This window comes from Gopherus evgoodei, chromosome 6, assembly GCF_007399415.2.
Source record: "Gopherus evgoodei ecotype Sinaloan lineage chromosome 6, rGopEvg1_v1.p, whole genome shotgun sequence".
NCBI lineage: Eukaryota > Metazoa > Chordata > Testudines > Testudinidae > Gopherus > Gopherus evgoodei.
The window spans coordinates 71,585,398-71,609,073 of record NC_044327.1 but is presented as its reverse complement, the minus strand read 5'-3'; the positions used below and the strand labels follow the sequence as shown (position 1 = coordinate 71,609,073).

The following is a 23,676-nucleotide window of genomic DNA, read 5'->3' as shown; positions in this document are numbered from 1 at the left end:
GGGGGAAATGGAAGGAATGGAAGAGGAGGAGGGGTCCTGGGACGGTTACAGATTTATATATATCCAGGGATCATACCCAACCTTCTCCTCTGGAGTACAATGCAGTGGGTGCTATACTTCAGCAGGGCCAAACTGCAGATGGATGGGTGTTGTGTGCAGAGGGTATTGGGACTCCAGACTGCTGGACTGTGAGGATGGAGGAGTGGAATGCTGCAGGTAGAGAGTGGTCTTAATTATTAAGTGCTGTTACAAAGAGGATTGTGATCAATTGTTCTCTCCGCTGATAGGGGGACAAAAAGTAAGAGGCTTAATTTGCAGCAATGGATTTTAGGAAAAGCTTTCTAACTGAAAAGATAGTTAAGATCTGGAAAAGGGGTCCAGGGAAAGTTGTGCAACCCCCCATCATTGGCAGTTTTTAAAAACAGGTCAGACAAACAGCGTGTAAGGGATGGTCTAAGTTTACTTAGTCCTGCCTCAGTGCAGGGGGCTGGATTTGATGACTTCATGAGGTCCCTACCAGCCCTACATTTCTATGATTCTATGTCAGCACCTAAGTGTCTGGGCTCATAGTCCCCACAAGTCCATTAAAGCCCAAAGTGCAGTTACAATCACTCTGAAACTATAAGGGTAAATGTAAGTAGGACTATAGCACAATAAGCTGTAGTCTTTGTATAGGTACACATACATGAAGAATACTTATAATTAATGCAAATTAATTAATCCATTTTCTTTTCTTTTTTCATATCTGACTGATGTGCTCTGGGTAGTATGTGAATTACACATGCAAAAAAGGCTATATTAAGAAATCATTACAGTTGCAAAGTCAAACACTCAAAAGTTAGGACATGCAAGACCAGTTTTAGTTTGGCTCCCTTTTCCATATGCATTATACTACTGTTTTTAATAACATGATCACCACAGGAGCCCCTGCTTCATTCAGTGCACAGGCTCACCCTGCTCTAGGGATAGATCAGATTGTGTAATAAGGGAGACTATTGGCTGAAGGACCACTACTTCATTTGTTGCAGAAGTTGGAAGGTCTTCAGTGAATAGGCATTAGAGTGCAGGAAAAGAAATAATGTCTCATGAGTAGGGCAGATAAAGGCACCTCTGAAGAACAGAAAAGATCGTCCATTCCTCATTTTCAAGTTAAGTGACTATTGTGATATCCTACAGTCTCATTTGAAGACATGCTGAGCTGCACCTGAAGTCGGTGGAAGTTGTGATTTGAACATATAAAGTGGTATATAATGCTAGCCATTTCAAATTGGGCACTACGAGAATTAGTTGATACTTCTGCTTTTAATCTCAAGCCTCATTTCCCCATCTGTAAAAGAGAGGTAATACATCCTCATGTCACAAGGATGTTACAAAAGTTAGTTTGTACTACAGGGAGGAGCCCAGAAAACCTCATGAAGAAGTTAATATTATAGTCAGAGCAGGGTTTGACTAGTATGCTATAAATTAGGCATTGGATCAAACACTGAACCAGGAGAAAACAAGGAGTGAACACCATTCATTCCATATACTGAAAAGTTCTGAAAGGGAGGACCCCAGTGTTATCACATGTGTATACCTTATGAAATAGCCTTTAAGCACAAGGTGACTGAATTAGGTTGCGCAAGCAAGCATATATTAGCATTTTTTAAACTTTGTGCTTCACTTTTCTGCCTTAATGTTCTTTAGATACATTTTGTGTGTGTGATTTCCTAGCTGTTTTTAAAAGGAAGCAAACAAATTCCATCATGTGGTATACTGACACTCACATTGTTCATTGGCAGTGTAGGAACTTTTTGTATCTACTATACTAGCCTCTGACACTTGAGGTAATAAAGCAAATTAGCACAGTAGTAGCCTTGCTGTAGACCAGAAGGGGGATGACACACTTTGCCACATGATTTCACAGCTATTTGCTGACCAAGAAATGATGACTCCACTATGCACACATATAATACCTAGAAAACTCTACTTATGCAAGTTATCCCTATATTAAACAAAGTTTGCTTCCTTAGACTGATGTCCTTTCTTTCAAGTCAGTTTTGGCTAAGTAGCATTTCTTCTTGTCACAAATCATCCTCAAACTCTTGTATGCATTCCCATTATCCCCTTTTCTGCAATAAACACTTTAGAACACTGAGACAAGGCTTGACATGTTTATTCTTCTGTGCAACCCATCTGACTCCCAATCTCAAGAGCAAACTTTTTCAGGTAAATATTAACTAACAAAATCCTGAAAATTTGTCACAGTAACTACAAAAACGGTATCACATTTGAAGGAGTCATTTTTGTTAGTCTTCTACATTGGACCATCTGTGTTAAGCAGTGTACAAAGTAGAAGATTTAACTTGCCTGTAAAACTTGGATCCTGGTGTTGCTGTATGAAGTTTTATACTGACAGGTCATCTGACACGAGGGTGACCAGATGTCCAATTTTATAGGGACAGTCCCGATTTTTGAGTCTTTTTGTTATATAGACTCCTTTTACCCCACCACCTCTGTCCCGATTTTTCTAATTTGCTGTCTGGTCACCCTATCTGACACTGACAGGGATGGGGAGGGAAGCAAGTATCTGCCCCCATTTTAGTGTGCAACTTTAACTACTGTGTGCTATCAAGTGCCCCCATTGTAAGGTCATTGTAGATGTATACATGGTTGTGACAGTGACATTCAAGTGTTATGGAAGAGGTGGAAACTGCCTCAGCATGTCATCTGTTCCTCCCAGCCCCAGTACCTTATTTTTTCTATTCCAGGTAGGACACTTGAGGAAATCTGACAAATTGCTGGAAAAATATGCTGCTGTGTATCTATAGCTGCAAAGCAAATTGTGCTCATGCTTTTCAGCAAGTCAGATCTGACTGAGTGATTTCTGAAGCACTCCTAAAAATTCAGCTTTTCAGATGCTTTATCTTCCTGCCTTGACCTCCCTCTTCACTCCCTTATATTTCTAAAAGCAGCATGATCTAGTGAGCTCAGGGGGCAATTAATAGTCTAGTCTAAGTTTTGCCCCTGCCTTGCTCTTTGGCTTTGTCTCAGATTCCCCACATGGTAAGTGGGGATAACATCTTAGCAAAGACATTTAAGGATTAGTCAGTGTCTCTACCATGCTTTGAAAAATGTGACATGATCAATATTGTAACTCAAGTCATTCTATTGTGAGATGCTCCTGCTGAGCCCAGAGGTATTAGGAATGTTTCAAACTGCTTTTAGCTAATAATTTTGGTTTTAGATAAGTCATTTAATATGCTTTAAGGCAACAGCCTGTTTATCCATACGTGATGTGACACTGCACTCCACATTTTTATAAAAATATGTTTATAAGTGTAGATATGATGTAACTGGAATATGCTTTATGCAAAAGATCTTTTGTAAGGTATCATTACAAAGTTTATAATCTACTGAGTGTGGTCATCCTCGCTGTATGAATGTATCATTCTTGTATCTGAAACTAGGAATATGAAATATAACTGTGGTCCCATTGTAATTATGCAAAGTGTGGGCCATTAATGGTGGTTTGGAATCTTGATGGCAACCATTAACCAGAACAACTGGTTGTAAATGGCTCTGTTTACTTGTAAGACTTCCTGCATACGTATGTGTGCCACAGCAAGGGGGTAATCAAGTCTCACAGGACATGTGATCATGTCACCTGAACTGGAATCCATCTTTAACCTGGTGCTTTTCCATTTAGAAGGAGGGGTGGGAATCCAGAGAGAGACAAAGAATTCCCGCCTTCTGCCAAAACTATTAAAAGGGGTGGAACAGAACAAAGAGGATTGCAGTTATGAAAAACCTCCTAGTTACCACCTGAGCTGGAACTAACAAGAACTGTACCAGGGGAAAGGATTGGGCCCAGACTAAGGAGGAGTCTAGGTTGTGAAACATCTCTGAAGGTGAGATTTACCTGTATTCAGTTTTTTAATGTGTTAGGCTTAGACGTGTGTGTTATTGCTTTCTTTCACTTGGTGACTTACTTTATTTTGTTTGTTATTACTTGGAATCACTTAAATCCTACTTTTTATTCTTAATAAAAATCACTTATTTATTAGTGAACCCAGAATAAGTGATTAATACTTAGAAAAATATGCATAGCTGTTTGCTCCCCTATCAGTGTTGCGGACAATTTATGAGTTTACCCTGTATAAGCTTTATACAGAGTAAAATGAATTTGTTTGGGGTTTGGATCCCATTGGGAGCCAGGTGTATGGGTGCTGGAGACAGGAACACTAAGTTGTTTTCAGTTAAGTCTGCAGCTTTGGGGGGTCGGGGGGCGCGTTCAGGCCCTGGGTCTGTGTTGCAGCAGGCTTGCGTGTCTGGCTGAACAATGCAGGGTTCTGGAGGACCAAACTGGCAGAGAAAAACAGGCTCAGAGGTAGTCTCAACACACCACTTGAGAGTCCCAAGGGGGGGTCTGTAACCCAACCCATTACACCTGACATATGTATGGTTAACAAAATACTGTAATAAAACCTAAGATGGCCCTCAAAGATCAAACAGTTTGGCAGACAATTGTATTCATGGTCTTACAACTAACTACATATCACACTGCACATTGTAAGTATTCACAGTAAGTATAGTGGTTAGAAGGGGCATATATAGGAATTTAAATGTAGCCTCTTCCCCAAGGAGCTCACTGTCCCCCCTCCCCACCTAACCTGGGAAGGAGCTTGCTGCCCCCTCACCTCCCCTGCCCCAGCAGGAGGTTTCCCTTCCCTGCCTCTGTGACCCCAGGGCCAGAGAAGCTCTATGCCCTTAATTATTATTGGGAAGCATGCCCCTACTTGTCACGTCCCTGTCCTCCCCAGTGGTTAGCCTTGTGCTTCGTACTGAAGAGCACCAAGTTAAATCCTAACACAGAGCTAAATACTCACTTTGAGAGTTCTTACCACTGTGTACTCCAAGAAAGAAGAAGTTATGTTTCCTTTTTGTACAAACCATATTTCTAATCAACTTTAGAGGAACTTAATGAAACTTCTGAAGGGCATTAAGTAATTCATTAACAATGTTCACTCAACCTGGTAATGGTTTTAAAAGACAAAATAGTATTATGCAGTGGCTTCCTTAAAGCATGGTTCTACTTTGAAAAGCAACTGTACATTTAGTCCCTTTTCTCAAATATGGATATTATTAAATCAGTGACCACATTTCCAGTTATGTTGTATTTATGAACATGAAAGTAACTCACTTTCTTTCCACTATTCTGTAGGTAGTCCCTTTTTCAAAGAGTGATTTTGGCAGTAATTTTGATCAAAACCCAGATATAAAGATAACAAGGAGTCCGGTGGCATCTGAAGATGTGATTTTTTTACCCACAAAAGCTTATGCCCAAATAAATCTGTTAGTCTTTAAAGTGTTACCGGACTCCTTGTTGTTTTTGTGGATACAGACTAACACGGCTACCCCCGATACTTGACACAGATGTAAAGACAGTTTACATATTGCTCAGAAGTGACCATGAACATCAAGACCTTCCCATCTGTTTCAGAGGAAAGTTCCACAGCTATGGGCCAGAAAGCACTTTTAATAACCATTCAGTTTTTTCCAGTGGAACATAGCTATTACCAGAGATTGTATGCACTCATATCCTACCAGCTTTGACAAAATGGATGTTTACTGCTTTTACTCCTGTGATCTTTGCAGTCTAACAAAACAGTGAGGGAAGGTGCTAGATCAGGGGTCAGCAACCTTTCAGAAGTGGTGTGCCGAGTCTTCATTTATTCACTCTAATTTAAGGTTTCATGTGCTGGTAACACATTTTAACATTTTTAGAACGTCTCTTTCTACAAGTCTATAATATATATAACTAAACTATTGTTGTATGTAAAGTAAATAAGGTTTTTAAAATGTTTAAAAAGTTTCATTTAAAATTAAATTAAAATGCAGAGCCTCCCAGACCGGTGGCCAGGGCCCAGGCAGTAGGAGTGCCACTGAAAATCAGTTCGCGTGCCATCTTTGGCACACGTGCCATAGGTTGCCTACCCCTGCGCTAGATTCTATTCTGTGTGTTTCAAAGATCTGTTTACCAAGAGAGAGGTTTAGCAAGAGAACTGGATTCCATTTCCCGTTCTGATGTTTAGCAAGTCATTTCTCCCATATCTTCAATCTTTTCTAATTAGATGATAAGCACTTGGAGCAGGAGCTATTATAATATCTTGCACAGTAATGCCCCCATCTCAGCTGGGTCCTCCAGGCTCTACTGTAATAAATTCTAGTTAGTTATAGTTTAGCAACCCCAACAAAGGCAATGGAATTACACACCCATCACTAGGAGTATAAATTTGGCCCTTTGAGTAGGACAAGGTTGCTCTTACATTAACCCAGTATTTCTTACCAGTTTTTGGTGATGTCTTCCTGAGATATGATCACAGCATTTTCTGACAAGTTAGTTAGTGTCTAACTGATTTCACTCAATGCTTAAACATCTAGCCTACTTCTCTTTTCTATTTTAGTTTCAGATGGCATCCAAACACATATATATTACCTAAGTTTACACACAGCTATCACATTTGGTTTCTCTCAGCTTGAAGTGCTGGATTTCCTGAGTAAACGTGCATGCAATCCTTTGTTTTTAAAGTCACACTTCTTTGGAATCCCTCCAATTTATCAATTTGGGTTCTTTGGATCAGTGTTTGCTTTTGCATTCATGTTTTTAGTAAGAAAAGAAGAGGCCTAAGTAGAATCCTAAACAAGATGTAACCACTATGGCAGTGAGTCATCTCAAACCAGGTCTTGTATATGTTGCTTAAACCCAGATTCTATTCTAACCTCAGATGCTCAAAGTACATTGAGAAAAGATATTTTCCTGAGCAAACAAGCTATAAGCACTGGCTTGCAGGTGAAATTAGAATCACTCTTAATATCAGCCATTGGGAACTTTTTAATCCCAATTCCTTAACCAGGGGGTGGATGATTGTACTGGTTTAAAAAGCATTTCAGACCCTGGTGACCCTATAACAGATCCGCTGTCTACATACAATGAATAATTAGCAGTAGTATGGATATACAAATTAATGTCAGAACTCTATAGTAAAAATTCCAAATGATGAATAAAACAAATATATAATAACTGAGTTATTAGAAACAAACATTGGATTTTTTCCTTGAAACAAAAAGGCCATCAAGACATCAACAGTTCTGGTGCACACAAGTCAAGACATGCATAGGGGGGAAAAAAAAGTCTTAGAAAGATGGAAAACAAAAGATTTTAAGAAAAAATAAACAGTACTTTTCTACTATCTTTCTCCCTTCCAAAATATCAGTAGGAGATGGTATAAGTCAGCATTAAGTGTGGACAAACTAATGATGAACAACTATTTCTGGGGCTGATCTACCCACAGAGGTAGTTGACTTTTGGCTTCAGGGTCCTCATATCCTAGGTTCTCTAGCTTTGAGTAGGGCACACCAAAGACGGAGGTGGGTTACTAGAAATGTAGCATGGGAAAAAAAAGAGTCAAGTCAGAGAGGAGAGGTGCTGTGCTTATATTTTTGGCAACAAGATCTTCTAAATACAAGTTGTTTAAAAATAGGTCTACAGTTTCATGCTAGTGTGATTGCAGTCTTAGATTTCTTCCTAATGTGCAATAGCCTCTAGTCTTACCCATGAATCATGATGAATGCCACCATCAAAGTTTTTCAACAACTTTGCATAACTAAACTTTGATGTTAATCGCACTGTTATGTTTACCTTAGTACTTCGCTTTCCTGAGTCAAATAATTTAGAGTAAAGCCATGTCTGCACATGTCCCTTCACATATCTCTCTCAAAGCCAATAGGTGTGGGGAACACTGTGGCAGAAGCATGCTCAGCCCTGAAGGCAAGAAGCATCATTTGTTACTACACAGAACATTTTTGCCCGATAAGTATTGGCCTAGATGTGCTTAAGTGGCTTTCCAGAGTACTAGGCAAATGATGGGGGACTTCAGCCCTTTGTTACTAATGGGGGGGGGTAGAGTTTTTAAGGACACATGCATCATGAAATAGAAATACAGATTTTGCAAAACATTTGCTTAGCCTGAATTAAGAAATTCTTCATGGCCTGTGCACAGCATCTGCAGCCATTTCACCTTGCAAGATATGACATGCCAGACAACAGCACAGCGTTATAGATGGTAACTTAGTATAGAATTTTTTTTAAGTGAAAAAACTAGGCCTACAGCATATTTTAAAGGAAGCAACAGTATAGTCCATCAAGCCCACTAGACCCCGCTACAAAAGTAGTAAGAATTGAAGGAAGTGGAAATTCAACCAAATCAGTTTTATGATGGAGAATACATGATAGGGTGTGGTGGTTGGAAAGATTTAATCATTTTGTTTGATATGTTCACTTTAATAAAAAAAATGGCAGAGCCACATTGCATGTCAGCCTAGAAACATGACATGAAGGTTTTCCTGACACTTCACAGTGCTAGGTATTCTGACACCAAGTGTCATGTGTAATTCCAGCAAGCACTGAGAAAGCATCAAGTGCAGAATCTTGATTTAATGAGGTGACAGAAGTGTATCACATATACACAGAACAGGAACTTCAACAATGATGGACACTTTGAAAGACGTTTCCCCAGCATTACCTGCTAGAAGGAAAGAGCAGAGTTGCTGAAGGGATAAAGTCACACACAGAAAAGGTCAATACCATCTCCAGTGCAGTAGTGTCAGAGACAGATCAAATTACAAATCCACATATGCACAAAACAAACAAACACTTTGCCTTTTTCCCTCCTCAACGTTGTAAGAACGACCCATGCCAGAAGTCAATTTCCAATACTTTGTTAGAAGCCAAATTTTCCTAGACTTTGGTTCTATTAACATAGGACCTGGCCATGGTCCAGGACCCTGTTGTGCTAGATGCTGTAAAGAAACAGTGCAGAGAGATTGCAATTTAAGTACTCCCAAACAGGCTGAATAAGTGTTCCATATCTGACACATAAATACCTTGCAATGCCAGCTCCAAAAGTGCCATGCAAACGCCTGTTCTCACTTTCTGGTGATCTTGTAAATAAGAAGCAGGCAGCATTATCTTGCATAAATGCAAACAAACTTGTTTCTCTTTGCGATTTGCTAAACAAAAAGTAAGACTGAGTGGACTTGTAGGCTCAAGTTTTGCACTGTTTTGTTTCGGAGTGCAGTTATGTAACAAAAAATAAATAAATCTACATTTGTAAGTTGCATTTTCACAATAAAGAGATTGCACTATAGTACTTGTCTGAGGTGAACTGAAAAATGCTATCTCATCAAAAATATAAAAGTGAGCAGTGTAAGCTTTGTATTCTGTGTTTTAACTGAAATCAATACATTTGAAAATATAGAAGAACATACAAAAATATTTAATATGTTTCAAGTGGTATTCTATTGTTTAACAGTGCAATTAATTGCAATTACTTTTTTAATAGTGATTAATTTTTTTTAGTTAAGCACACAAGTTAACTATGATTAATCAACAGCCCTACTAAAAAACAGAAAATTGAGATATGGTAGCAGTTAGTAAAGTTTAACATCAAGATGGGACCTTAATGGAGAAGATACCACCAGCAATTTAATCGTGCCTCATACTTTGCAGCACATAAAGAAGGCATTGATCTACATCGGTAGGGAGCCCAAGAGTCTGTCCAGAGACCTTAATAAGGCAAAAAAAAAATAAATAAACAAAAACACACACACCTATGAGATGGGTACAACTGTAAGCACACCCAAAGCCTCAGTAAGCAATACTATGTGGCTACAAAACAAAAAAAGGGAACATATCCCACACCTTCCTCTGCACTTGATACCCTAATCTAGATAATGCACTTTCATATTCAAATACATAGGAATCTATTTAACACAACTCTGTGCACATTCAGTTATCCTATTCATTTTGTTAGAAAAATACCAAAAATACTAATATGAGCTTACCTTCAAGCTTAGATCCAAATTGGTATATTCCACCAGCAAAGTGTGGCAAGGCAAATACAAGTGATCCCAATCCTATCATAAATGATGAGAAGGCAAGCCATCTTGGTTTGTGCCCTCTTTCTCCAAAGAAAGATACGAACAGTGACAATACACAAAAAGCAATGTCATAGCTTGCAGAGATGACACCAGTGAGGGAACTGTTCAGCTCAAAACGTTTTTCAATAGTGGAAATACTAACATTTATTAGGCCATTCACCACAATACCTATTAAAAAAAAAAGAGAGAGAGAAAGACAATTAGACAAACCAAATAAGTATTATTTTCTTGAAAAACTACTGTGTAATCTTACCGCTGGATCATGTGCTAGTTCAAATTCAATCTTGCCATTCAATCGCTCAGCTCTTTTGAGAGAGAGTTTAGTGATCATGACAGCAAAGAATTTAATTCAGACCTTAGCACTGGGCAATTTTTTTTTTCCGCAGATGAACAGTTTACAGAAAGATTTTGACTGACCTGAAACTACTAGCGAAGAGGAGATTTTGCCACCCTCCATCTAGTATTTAGCCTAGTTGTTAGGGCACGCATCCAGGATGTGGGAGATCCAGATTCAGGTTCAAGGCACCTTTGTGCCCTCTAGATCTGGAGCTGCAGAAACTCTCAGGACTGCTTTAAGTCTTGTCTCTACTTGCAGCAGCACACAGCTGTGTAGCTACATGTTTCAGTGAAAGGCAGACTGCATCCCCAGTGTGTTGTGTAGCTACACATGGCACTGTAAGGGCTCTAGCAGGACAGTAACATTGCTAAAAATAGCAGCATACACAGAGGAGGTGCTGCTCCAGCATGTAGAGAGCCATATAGGATATATGTCCTAAGGCTCCATCTATACTGCACACCTCTTGTGACAACATATATTGTTTGAAAAGCAGGCTGAATCCACACTGTTGTGTGTAGCTATACAAGTCAGTGAAAGGCTCTAGCAGGGGAGAGGCAGCAGGGAACGGCTGGGCAGCAAGGAGATGCCAGAGCCTTTCCCCACTGCAGGGAGCTACAGAAGCCTTTCCCTGTGGCAGGGAAAAACTCCTGTAGCAGGATAGGTGGGGAGATACTGCTTCGGTGATTATATACCCATGGTATTTACCCAGTATGTACTCACAAGGTTCAGGAGTGCTTGTACTCTACTTGCCTAAACAGTGCTTCACCATCTACATGTGATTTATACCTGTACTAGCTAGGCATGCAGTGTCTGTACTTTACACACAGCTGTAAGCATAGACAAACTTTTGTTATAGCAGCCTCTCAAGAATGCCCTATATTCAGAAACACTACTCAGACCATCTGCAGCATACCCTTCCTGCTGCTAGCCCCACACCCAGCATATCCATTACTGCAAGGCTTCTGAGGGAAATCCTTAAAGCCTAGTATTGGGCCAGGGAGAGCAACTTAATTGCCACACCTAGCATAAAAGGCCTGGAGAAGGGCTCACCCTATGAACTGTAATATCCAAGCTACTTAATTAATATGTTGGAGTACTGAGGGGACGGGAGAGGAATTCCAGTATTCAAGGCCACTATGACAAACTGTTGGCGTGATGGGTTGTTTTTTACTTGAGGGAGTGGGGGGAAGGAGTACACCAAACACAGTGGTGACTAGAGGCCTTAATGACCTAAAGGAATGAGCAAATATCAAGCTGGTTTTCTGCTTTTGTCATTTTTTTTTGGCCTATGTATAGCACTTCAAACATCTACTTAGGTTCATGAGCAGTCATATGAAGTAGGTAAGCATCTTTATATTTTAAAGATGGGAAACTAGCTCACAAGAGTTATATACCTGTACACCACAAAAGTGAAGTAGGTCAGTAACTGATTACAAAAAACTGTTAAACATTCTTATTGTAATTGGTCATTGGTTTAGTTACCTACGTTCAATCACAGACTAAAATAACAAGCAAATTCATTTATAAGAGTTTAAATAATAATTTAGTGCTAAATGTAATTACTGGCAAAATAATGGTCAATGGCTCCTTATTACAAAAGGAGCAACACAGTTGCTTTAGCAGAGATGGAAGCCTGTTGATCCAGACACTATACTGTTGGCAACTCCCAGGTCTTACTTCAAGAGTTCTTAGCACCCGAGTAAATATTAGCTAAAGAACAGTGTTTCAACTACTTGAATTTCTACAGTATGTGAAGGCTAGTCCACAATGTGGTCCACAAGAGGTATTGCCCCAAAGAACTAGGATGTTAGTTGCAAGTCATTAATCTTTGACTTACTTTATTAAAGCTAGTCACTACTATTTTAACTTTTTACTAGGACATTCGATTAATCGTAGTTAACTCATGGAATTAACTCAAAAAAAAATCATGATAAAAAAATGAATCGCAATGTTAAACAATAGCATACCAAATGAAATTTATTACATCTTTTGGATGTTTTCTATATTTTCAAATATATTGATTTCAATTACAACACAAAATACAAAGTGTACAGTGCTCACTTTATATCATTTTTTACAAATATTTGCACTGTAAAAATGATCAAAGTAATAGTATTTTTCAATTCAACTCATACAAGTACTGTAGTGCAATCTGTCATGAAAGTGCAATTTACAAATGTAGTTTTGTTACATAACAGCACTCCAAAACAAAAGAATGCAAAATGTGAACCTACAAGTCCACTCAGTCCTACTTCTTGTTCAGCCAATCGCTAAGAGAAACAAGTTTGTTTACATTTACAGGAGATAATGCTCCCTACTTCTTATTTACAAGACCAGAAAGTGAGAACAGGCATTCACATGGCACTTTTGTAGCTGGCATTACAAGGTATTTATGTGCCAGATTTGCTAAACATTCATATGCCCCTTCATGCTTCGGTCATCATTCCAGATGACATGCTTCCATGTTAATGATGTTAGTTAAAAAAATGTGTTAATTAAATTTGTGATTGAACTCCTTGGGGGAGAATTCTATGTTTCCTGCTCTGTTTTACCAATATTCTGCCATATTTTTCATGTTATAGTAGTCTCGGATGATGACCCAGCACATGTTGTTTGTTTTAAGAACACTTACACTGCAAATTTGACAAAATGAAAAGATATACTAATGGAAAATTTTTAAAGATAGCTACAGCACTTGAACCAAGATTTAAGAATCTGAAGTGCCTTCAAAAATCTGACAGGGATGAGGTATGGAACATGCCTTCAGAAGTCTTAAAAAAGCAACATTGATGCTGAAACTACAGAACCCGAACCACCAAAAAAAAAACAAAAAACCAGCCACACACCAACCTTCTGCTGGTGGCATCTGACTCAGATGATGAAAATGAACATGCGTCAGTCCACACTGCTTTGGGTAGTTATTGAGCAGAACCTGTAATCTGCACAGACACCTGTCCTCTGGAATGGTGATTGAAGTATCAACGGATATATGAATTTTTAATGCATCTGGCATGCAAATATCTTGCAACACCAGCTACAACAGTGCCATACAAATGCCTGTTCTCACTTTCAGGTGACACTGAAAACAAGAAGCAAGCAGCATTATAGGGTCCAGAGTGACCTAGACAAATTGGAGGATTGGGCCAAAAGAAATCTGATGAGGTTCAACAAGGACAAGTGCAGAGTCCTGCACTTAGGAAGGAAGAATCCCATGCACCGCTACAGGCTGGGGACTGACTGGCTAAGCAACAGTTCTGCAGAAAAGGACCTAGAGATTACAGTGGATGAGAAGCTGGATATGAGTCAGCAGTGTGCCCTTGTTGCCAAGAAGGCCAATGGCATATTGGGCTATATTAGTAGGAGCATTGCCAGCAAATCGAGGAAAGTGATTATTCCCCTCTGTTCAGCACTGATAAGGCCACACGTAGAGTATTGTCAGGGGCGGCTCTAGACAGTTCGCTGTCCCAAGCACAGCGGCATGCCGTGGGGGGCGCTCCTTTGGTCACTGGTCCCGCAGCTCCAGTGGACCTCAGGCAGGCCTGCTGCGGGACCAGCGGACCCTCTGCAGGCATGCTGCCAAAGGCTGCCTGCCTGCTGCCCTCCCGGTGACCGGCAGAGCACCCCCCACGGCATGCTGCCCCAATGGGGCCTGGGGCCACCCCTGAGTATTGTGTCCACTTTTGGTCTCCCCCACTATGGAACAGATGTGGACAAATTGGAGAGAGTCCAGCGGAGGGCAACAAAAATGATTAGGAGGCTGGGGAACATGACTTACAAGGAGAGGCTGAGGGAAATGGGGTTATTTAGTCTGAAGAAGAGAAGAGTGAGGGGGGACTTGATAACAGCCTTCAACTACCTGAAGGGGGGTTCCAAAGAGGATGGAGCTAAGCTGTTCTCAGTGGTGACTGATGACAGAACAAGAAGCAATGATCTCAAGTTTCAGCGGGGGAGGTCTTGGTTGAATATTAGGAAACACTATTTCACTAGGAGGGTGGTGGATTACATGCCCCCCCATGTAATAACCTCATGACCCTCTGATGTGTCCCAACCCCCTGTTTGAGAACCCCTGGCCTAGACTCCTTGTACAATGCATAGGGAGAGTTGGACACCTAAAAAAGGAATTCACTGATGCCAGCACACTGAAGGGGTGCTGCTGAAGCTAGCCAGTAGGAAATGTTGAGAAGAGGAAGTTAAGTGCCCAAGTCCAGGTGAAGAGACACCTCCCTACATTTAGGATTCAGCCAGAAACCCTCTCCTAGAGTTAGAACCACTGCGCTTAGATGCCTTTTTATCCAGAAGCCCAGTGGCTAAAGCACTCACTGAAGATGTGGGAGTATTTTGGAGGGGGTTTCTCTTGACTGCTCCTGTTGAAGTTGTTCCACTTTGTATAAAATAATTGACAATTCATCAGGCCAGAAAGACACTCTATGGCCGAGCATTTAGGGCATTCACCTGGGATATGAAAGATCTATTCCACATTATAAAGAGCATAGATTTTAACCCAGGCCTTTCATATCCCGCAGGACAGTGGTTTTCAACTTTTTTTTCCATTTGCAGACCCCTACAAAATTCTGAGTGGAAGTGCAGACCTCTTTGGAAATCTTTGACATTGTCTGCGGTCCCCAAGGAGTCTGCAGACCACAGGTGGAAAACCACTGTCCTACAAGTGCTCTAACCCAGTGGTTCTCAACCTTTCTAGCCTATTGTACCCCTTTCAGGAGGCTGATTTGTCTTGAATAACCCCAAGTTTCACCTCACTTAAAAACTACTTGCTTACAAAATCAAACATAAAAATATGAAGTGTCACAGCACACTATTACTGAAAAATTGCTTACTTTCTCATGTTTACCATACAAGTCTAAAATAAGTTGTGAGCCCTGGGGTTGAGAAACACTGCTTTAGTATATAGAGCAGTATAAACATGTCATTGTCTGTATGAAATTTTAGTTGGTACTGACTTTGCTAGTGCTTTTCACGTAGCCTGTTATAAAACTAGGCAAATACCTAGATGAGTTGCTGTATCCCCTGGAAAACCTCTGCATACCAGTTGAGAACCACTGCTGTAACCACTGAAATACTGGGCAAGAGGCTAGTGCCCCCTCCTGCTTTCTTTTTAGTGGACAGGGGAAGGTGCAATCTGGTAAGCATGTCAATCAAGTGAAAGAGCATTTATTCACACAGCTACCTGGCATGGCTCTCTGCAGGATCAAGGCAAAATTATCATTAATTCCACAAATGCGTTTTAAGGAAATGTAATACTGACTGAAAATTATCTGTCCCAATCCAAAGGTCAAACATTACACAGAAGTAAGGGTGGCATGTATGGTATTGCCACTCTTACTTATGTGCTGCTGCTGGTGGCAGAGAATTGCAGAAGGAAGGGTGACCAGTGCCCACAAGATGTATTGCACGCACATACCCCAACTTCCTGGCTCTGTCGCCTCAGACCCCCCACCCCAATTGGGAAGAGGCTGGTGCCATCTCCGAAGGTGATTCTTGATCTCTAGAACTGCACTGTGAACATTACAAGCAAAATAAGCTTGCATGTTGCAAGTTTTTCAGCTATTTCTTTGTTTTATGATTTAGTCTTAGAACTCAGTGATTACTGGACTCAAGCAACAGGAAAAATTGTTTTACTGGAATCAGTGACACCTAGAAAACATTTGTTCAAAAAAAATTTGTAAAAAAAAGTTAAGTTATCCTGATTATGGTCCCAACTCTGCAGAAATTTACACATGTATATAACTTCCATGCATAAAGGTAAGTACCTGCTTAAGAGTTTCCAGGATCAGGGCCTGTGTGTAGTCATGACTGCACACTCACTGATGCACTGGGCTCTCAGGTTTGACTGCTGGAAGTTTTCAGTACTAAACCATTGTTAGAATAACAAATACAAGGGTCTGAAAATATACTTTAATTTTGTAGCTAAACTAACCAATCTGATGAAAAATAGTGGCTGACTTGCTTGGAACAGAGCTAGTTGCATTATCCATGGCTTAACCACCACACATTTATTGTTGAGTTAACATCTGATTTATTTATAAAGTCATATAAAGTAAAAGTTGTACCCCATTTATTTGCCATGTTAAAAAAAAAAGGTGGGAGCATTTTCCCAGTATTATAGTGAAGTGGCACAAGAAAGGGTGCGAAACCGATTGACTAGAGAGGTACTCAGGGATTCAGACAAGTTTCAGAATAAGTAAAGAAAAGGGTGGCGGGGTAGTGGGAAATCACTTGAGAATCTGGCATTATCTAGGTCACGTTAGTTCAGAGCCTGAATATGCATAACATGGAGCCTGATGAAGTCACAAGATTGTCACATTTTAGGCTGACACCAACCCTGCTGGAGCTCACACCCCCGGGTGCCTCTCATCCCAAGAGTCAAAGTCCCCTCCACAGCCTCCCTAGCCCATGATCTCATCCCACCCTTCTCCTCCACCTTCCCGCCCCCCCCCGGGGCACGGTAGGGCTGCCCCCAGGGATCGCCCTTCAGGGGAGGGTTACCTTGGAAGACGGCCAGCAGGCTGTAGGCGCTCAGGTAGCCCTCCGGGTTGTTGCACAGCTGCAGAGCCCTAGGGGTGAAGCTGCCCCAGCCGCACGGCCCCTCGTCACACTCCGGCGGGGGGCGGCCGAGGGCCGGGCGTGGGCGGCTGACGCTCACCCTGGACTGGAGACGGAGGTCGGGGCTGGAGGGCTCGAAAGCCAGGTTCGCGATGCCTTGCTGCTTCATAGCGATGCCGTCCGCGCTCAGCTGCGGCCAGGGGCAGCCTCACCCGGGACCGGCCCCTCTAAATACTCGGGAGGTGGCTGCTGCCTCCCTTGGGGCCGCGCCGCGGCGGGAGAGCCGGCTCGGGCGCTTTCGAAGAGCGGGGGCGGCTCCGGCTGCTGCCCGGCACCTGCCGCTCTGCCCAGCACAGCCCTGGCTAAAGGGAGGCTGCGGGCGCTACAGGGGCGGGGCCTCGTGCACCTCAGCCTTCGGGAGCTACCCCTGCCCCAGGCCGGGCCGTTCGCCAGCAGCCCTCTCGCCTTCGAAGGAAAACTTTGTACAACCGCCTTTTCTCGGCCTGCCTTCTACCTCCTTGCCCCTCTTCTACACGGGGGCTTTTAGCCCTACCAAGGCATCATTACCCAAGAAACCTGCAAAGTGACAGCGCACCGCCACTGGAAGCGTTTTGCAAATTCATGGTTATGCCTCAATACCCAGTTCTCCTTTAGTTACTGGAGTCATAATGGTTTACGTAATTAAGCTTGTCAGAGTGCACGAAGTCAGGAAAAAACAGCCAGTGGAGATGGGATTAGCCTGGATCCCAGCTAGGATGACTGATGTAGGCTCTACAACCACACAGCGGGTGTGGATGTGAGCGACTGGCATTGTTGCAAAGAGCCATGAAATCAGACTGTAGGTGGACAGACAGAAATCCCATTGTATTTTTAAAAATCAAGTACCTGAAAGAATCCCCTCCTGAACAGAATTGAAACTTTCAGAACATCAAATGCTACTGATAGAAAAAGCTAGAGGGTAGTTATTCCCAGTGCTGTCCTTCCTCATGCCCAGAAAGTTCGATGGGATGAAACCCATCCTGAATCATTAATCCAATTTCTGACCAAAAAACATTTGTCCAAATGTTGTTTCTGAGAACAGTTTTTCCAGTGTTGACTCACAGAGACTGGTTGTATGGTGGATCTGATAGATACTTGCATCTCATAAGCCTATAAATATATTCCTGACACAGAACAAGGAAGCGGTATTACAACTTTTGTGGAGGCATCCAGTGTGGGTGTTCATCAAGTGTTTAGTGGTAGTACCAGTTTGTTTAGAAAGAATAGGAGTTAATCACCTTACCCCTCTGAACAAGAACACTTTGGAAGGAATCCAGGGATGACTTAATATCACCAGCGGGTGCTCATCACAGGGCAGTACAAATTTGTCCTAAGGGATCCTCCATCCCCTTTCATGAGTCCAAAACAGTTTAGACTCATAGGAAAGAATAAAATCAAGCCAGCAGGTGTTAGAAAAGGCCTTGGTTAAGTCTCAGGGCATATGTCTGACTCCCCAACCAGGATTTCTTTCCCTTAAGCAAGCAGCCTGGAGTTTCAAGTATTCCTAGCAACTCAAGGAAGCACATAGCAAGAGGACAATTTAAAATAGAGAAGGTTTGTGACAATTCAAAGCAGTAAAAGAACATAATTCTTTTTGCTTTAAAAGACAGCATAACTATTCTAGAGCAGTGGATTGTGAAACAGAAGGAAAATACTTTTTTAGAGCAAGGACCGTTTTTAGAAGTCAGATGGAACGTTGGAGTCAAACTGTTCCATAGCAGTTGAGAGTGACAGTTGGTGGATGTCACCATACCATTACCTGACCAAGGCAGAGTATGATACCATGAAAGTAAATCCCTTCACCTGCCTCACAGACTCATCTAAACATCCCTCTGCATTTATGCCTGTTTGTTAAATATCATGTAGGGCCCAATTCTGCTTCCTTAGTCACTGAATAGTCCCTCTGATTTCAGTTGGACTGACTGAAACCTATGTGAGTACTTGAGAGCTGTTTGACTATTGGGTAGTACAGGGAGTAGTTAAGGAAGACAAGACAACTGCAGAGAAGCTACACCACTACTTTGTATTGGCCTTTAGCAAGTAGGATTTTGGGGAAGACATACCCTTTTTAGATGAGATCCTGTCAGACTGAACAAATACACTTCTCTATAGCACCCTCTCATCCCTCTAGAGTCAAATGAAATACTGATCTCAATCTCACCCTACCCTGAAGCTGACTAAGCATTTGGCACAATTTATTGTTAACACCATCTTCATCCTCTCTCCATCTACTACAAAATAAGATCCTGAAAAGATATTACCGGATTCCTGCAAGACACTTTTCAGGCAGGCTTTCAATTTCTGCTGGGTTTCAAATGTCAACATTCCTCTACGTATTTATCTCTTATACTTTGGCACTATGATAAAATCGCTTCTCTGTGGATAGAGATGTTCTATGTAATCTTATCTCCACTGCAGTAAATTTCTCTACATCATTTTCAGTTTCTGGATTGAGATGTGCATACGCCCTTTCCAAATTATCTTTCAAAGCCATTTTTAACAGTGCTACCTCTTTTAAAAAGAATCCTCCTTTGTCACTGCTCTTCTCACAGTGATTGGAAATATTGGATCACATAACGTTTACAATAGAAAAAGTTACACCAACTAGAAATGATACCCTGAATTTATTCTATTTTACCTGGAATCTCGTACAAGATATTACACAGCTACTGCTGCCTCTTCCAAAGTACTGCCTGACCTTGCAAATGGAACTGGATGTCTACACTCGGATGTGTGGGGAGTCCCATTGGTTTCAATGGAACTCCTCATGAGAGCAGACATTGGTTTGCCTGGATTGCTTTGCAGTACTGGCAACAGTAGTGATATTACCTCACCCACCTTGTTTCTCTTATCCTGGGACTAACGACTACAACAGCACTGCATACAACTTAGTAATGTCAGTCATGCCTGCTCTTTACTCCCATATTCTTCCATTTATCCTGTCACAATTATTCTCTTCCTTCTCTATTTCCCTTCTTTTCCTCCGCTTAGTTCTTCATATCATTGTTTTGTTTTTGTTTGTTTTGTTTTATTACTTATATTTTGAATTGTTTCACATTTTTGGTAAATCTTTTAATTTATGTATGTACTTTTAAATTTTTCATAGAGGAAACAACGACATGTCTCCTCCCTTCTCTATCCTTCCCACCTCAGAACAATCCCTGCACCAGGTGCACAGAGATGGCTGCATGTCTAGTGTAGAGGTCTCCTGTACCCATGCTATTCACCAGGATGGTGAAGGCCTTACACTGGCCTGGAACCTAATCGTGCTAGCTATGCTGATCCAAAGCAGCGGTGCTAAATCTGGCTCTGTATGCACAGCGGGGTAAAAGTTATGTTTTTTCAATGGTTAACCAGAGCAATGTAATTATTTTTAGTTTATCCTTCTATTTCAAGATAGTAGTGGTGAATACTCTCTTCTTTCTTTTCATGTGCTCTTCCCATTTGTGTAGGAAACGTGGGTTGCTCTTCAAAATAGCATACTTCCTGCTACCACAACATTTACTTTTTTGCTTTTTATGTGTGAAATTTTGTACTTACAAAAGGTGCCACATTGGCACCCTGGAAAAATGAAGTCTTGCATTTATTCACAGAACAGATACAGCATGAGTAGCAGGTGTACAAGCTTCCTCACAAATGTGCCTCACTTTGACCTTGAGCACAGCCCCATGCCCATTCAGTTTTTTGCTTCTCAGACGAGTCTGCCAGCATTTTCATTTATGTAAAGTATGGTGGTCTTTTCTGTGATCTATATGTCAGTTCATTGCTAACTACACAGAACCCAATTCATTTAATATAGTCCTTGATTTTTCATTTACAGAAAAAGTTCAACAGCATATTTGTCTTTGAAATTGTGAATCTATTAAACAAGTCTATAGAGAAGAGCTAATTACCTTCACTTCTTCTTGAAGGTGCTAGTTACTCCAATACACACTCACTGTCTTCACTAGAGGTGGGGAGTATTTATTATTTTATTTCTTTCTGTTCAGTCTGACCAAACAGTAACTGATGATTGAGGACAATAGTAATTTGTATCACCTGCAGATACGTGACATCTAGTGGTTGACTGTGAAACGGCTGTAGAATTTTATGCTCTGGAGCATTCCAATCTTCATTAGACAGATGCATGGACCTAAGAATGTGGCTATATTATAATTGCTACCTTCAGAATTACAGGATCTATGAATAGATTCTCTTAATTTACAGACCTGGGCCCTGCAAAGCAGAGCATTGGCTTTTCTAGTTTGGAAAAAAAATAATTTCAAAATAGAAGAAAAGCAGTTAAACTAAAGCCATGTCTATACAATAAATGCTACAGCAGCACATTTTTTTCTGTTGGAGCAATGATAAAGCCCTGTTTGACTCATGTGTGTACTTTAAAAGGTTCACTCTGGGAGCCAATGCTGCTCAAAACAGTCGCTTTCATGTTATCATGAAGCAATAATAATAATATTAATATTGACATTAATACTTGGGAGATACTTGCCCAGGATCACTTAAAATGGAGTGAAGTCCTATGTGATGGTCCCTGCATTTTGAACTTGCTCGCCGACAAACTGAATAGGACAAGAGGCATAGGAGGAAGGAGAGATTGGCTTCCAGTCATGATCACCAGCCTCCTGCTGAGCCTGAAAACTTCTGCCCTCATTGTAATAGAACTTGTGGTTCAAAGATGGGCCTTGTTCGCCACCTGAGGACCCATAACTCTGGAAGATGATCATACTCGGTAACAAGTGATCGCCCATCATCAACACAGCTATGGCTCTGTAGCTGTGCGACTGTATCACCATCATGTAGATACTTTCTATACCAACAGAAAGGATTTTTCCATTGCTGTAGGCAATCCACCTCTCCAAGCGGTGGTAGTGAGATCGATGGAGGCATGCTTCCATCAACCTTGCTGTGTCTACACCAGCGGTTAGGTCAACTTAACTATGGCATTCAGGAGCGTGAATTTTTCACACTCCTGAATGACACAGCTAGGTTGATGTAAATGTTAAGTGTACAACAAATTTAAGAATGCAAAGATCATATAGCGATTTCTGTACCAATCCTGCAAGTTACCTGGCTTCTTATTTCCCTAGCATGCTCCAGGATGTTCTGGATTAGTTGCATATATTCACATTTATAGCCGTCATATGCTGAATGCTTAGTTGTACATGGAAATGTATTCCAATAAAATTGAAAAAACTGAATTTAGTGCTGGGTTTCTTTGAGAAGATGTATCGTTTGACCAGTTCTAACTGCAACTTCATTCCCATATTGTATGTTTTTCACTCAAAATGTTCACGCTTTTAGAGTTATTTGTTGCCCTATAGCTAACTAATAAGATGAAATTCACAGCAGTTCTTACTTTTCATCATTGTAGGAGTAACTGGGATTTTTGAGGGGTTTTCCAGCTTTCCTAATATATGCAAATCTAGTATTTGTCTAAGTGATGTAAGTCTGACTTTAACTAACTGCTACCCTCCCTGTCCAAAAAAATCATTTGCTTCCACTTAAGTTCCTTGGATAACTTTTGCTCTTGCTGAGTCATGGTGGTGCATGTGTGTGAAACAAAATGAGTTAGAAACTCCGTGTTTGTATGGGAGAATTTTGGCTTCCTGTCAAAGACAGAGAAAACCATATGCACTACAGCTATCAACATTGCTTAAACTGGTGTAGGTGTTAGCAACAATGGGAATTTTTTGGAAGAGTCCTTAGTGTTTAAGGGGTTATTTATAAGGTAGGTAAAGAAACAGATTGTTTTTAACCTAGAGTATACCTTTAATAAGAAACTATGAAGAAAATTACCCTAGCAGGAGACCTAGAATGTATGAATTTATATCACTCTTACTTAATGCACAGTATCACAAAATAAAGGGCTTGATATATGAGAAAGTTGCATGGGCATTTCTTATTTTTTGAATGATTGACTTTGCAACATTAATAATGTTTTCAAAGTTATGTAGTTTCATTTATGGTTTGGATTTGTGTTGTTTAGATTCTTGGTTTGCACTAGGAGGAAAGGACTTCTGCTTTGTTTAGGAGGCCGAAGCACTGAGATTATCCTGTTAACCTAAGGAAGATGCCTCCAATGTGGAAACAGAGGTCCTGATGGAGCAGAAATGAGCCAAACTTGATGGCCTTCTATAGAGGACACTGCATCCATATTTTTCACACAGTGAAGTTAAGATATTAGAGATCCGAATAATTATCAACATTACAAAAACATTTCTATGTGGCAAAACTTCATGTCATTATAGTAGATGTTAGATACGTGTGTCCAAACTTCGCTAGTGACTTCTAGTGACTTCTACAGGCTTCTACAGTTGGGGCTCAACTGCACTTGTGCTACACTTAGTTCACCACCGCATGTGGAGAAAATAAGAGGAGTGTGTTTGTAAGGTGTTGTCACAGGGTACCTGGTCCTGTGAACAGACTAAGCCTAGCTCCTCTGGACCATTGCAAGTGAGCCCAATCTAGGGTGACCAGACAGCAAATGTGAAAAATCAGGACGGGTTGGGGGGTAATAGGAGCCTATATAAGAAAAAGATCCAAAAATCAGGACTGTCCCTATAAAAATCTGGACATCTGGTCACCCTAGCCCAATCCAGCCAACAAAAGAGGGCTAGGCTGCACATAGGCCTATAAAGGGCTGCTAATGGGCAGTTGAGAGGAGGATGAGACAAGCGGTGCCCTGGGGAGGAGAGGCCAACACTGGAGTGGAGCTAGCTCCCATGGTGGGTTCCTTGAACAAGGGGCTCATGGAAGCAGCC

General features: G+C 41.1%; 1 protein-coding gene across 1 annotated transcript in view; it reads right to left on the bottom strand.

Moving 5' to 3' along the window:
- SLCO4C1 (solute carrier organic anion transporter family member 4C1) overlaps positions 1-17,169 on the bottom strand; it is a 97,126-nt gene extending 79,957 nt beyond the window's left edge. Inside the window, exons 1-2 of the mRNA XM_030567869.1 lie at positions 16,823-17,169; positions 9,886-10,149 (exon numbers count right to left, since the gene is read on the bottom strand). Of these exons, the coding sequence (XP_030423729.1) occupies positions 9,886-10,149; positions 16,823-17,048 (490 nt within the window). The 5' untranslated portion in view covers positions 17,049-17,169. The remainder of the gene's footprint in view (positions 1-9,885; positions 10,150-16,822) is intronic.
- Between the last annotated feature and the right edge of the window lie 6,507 nt (positions 17,170-23,676).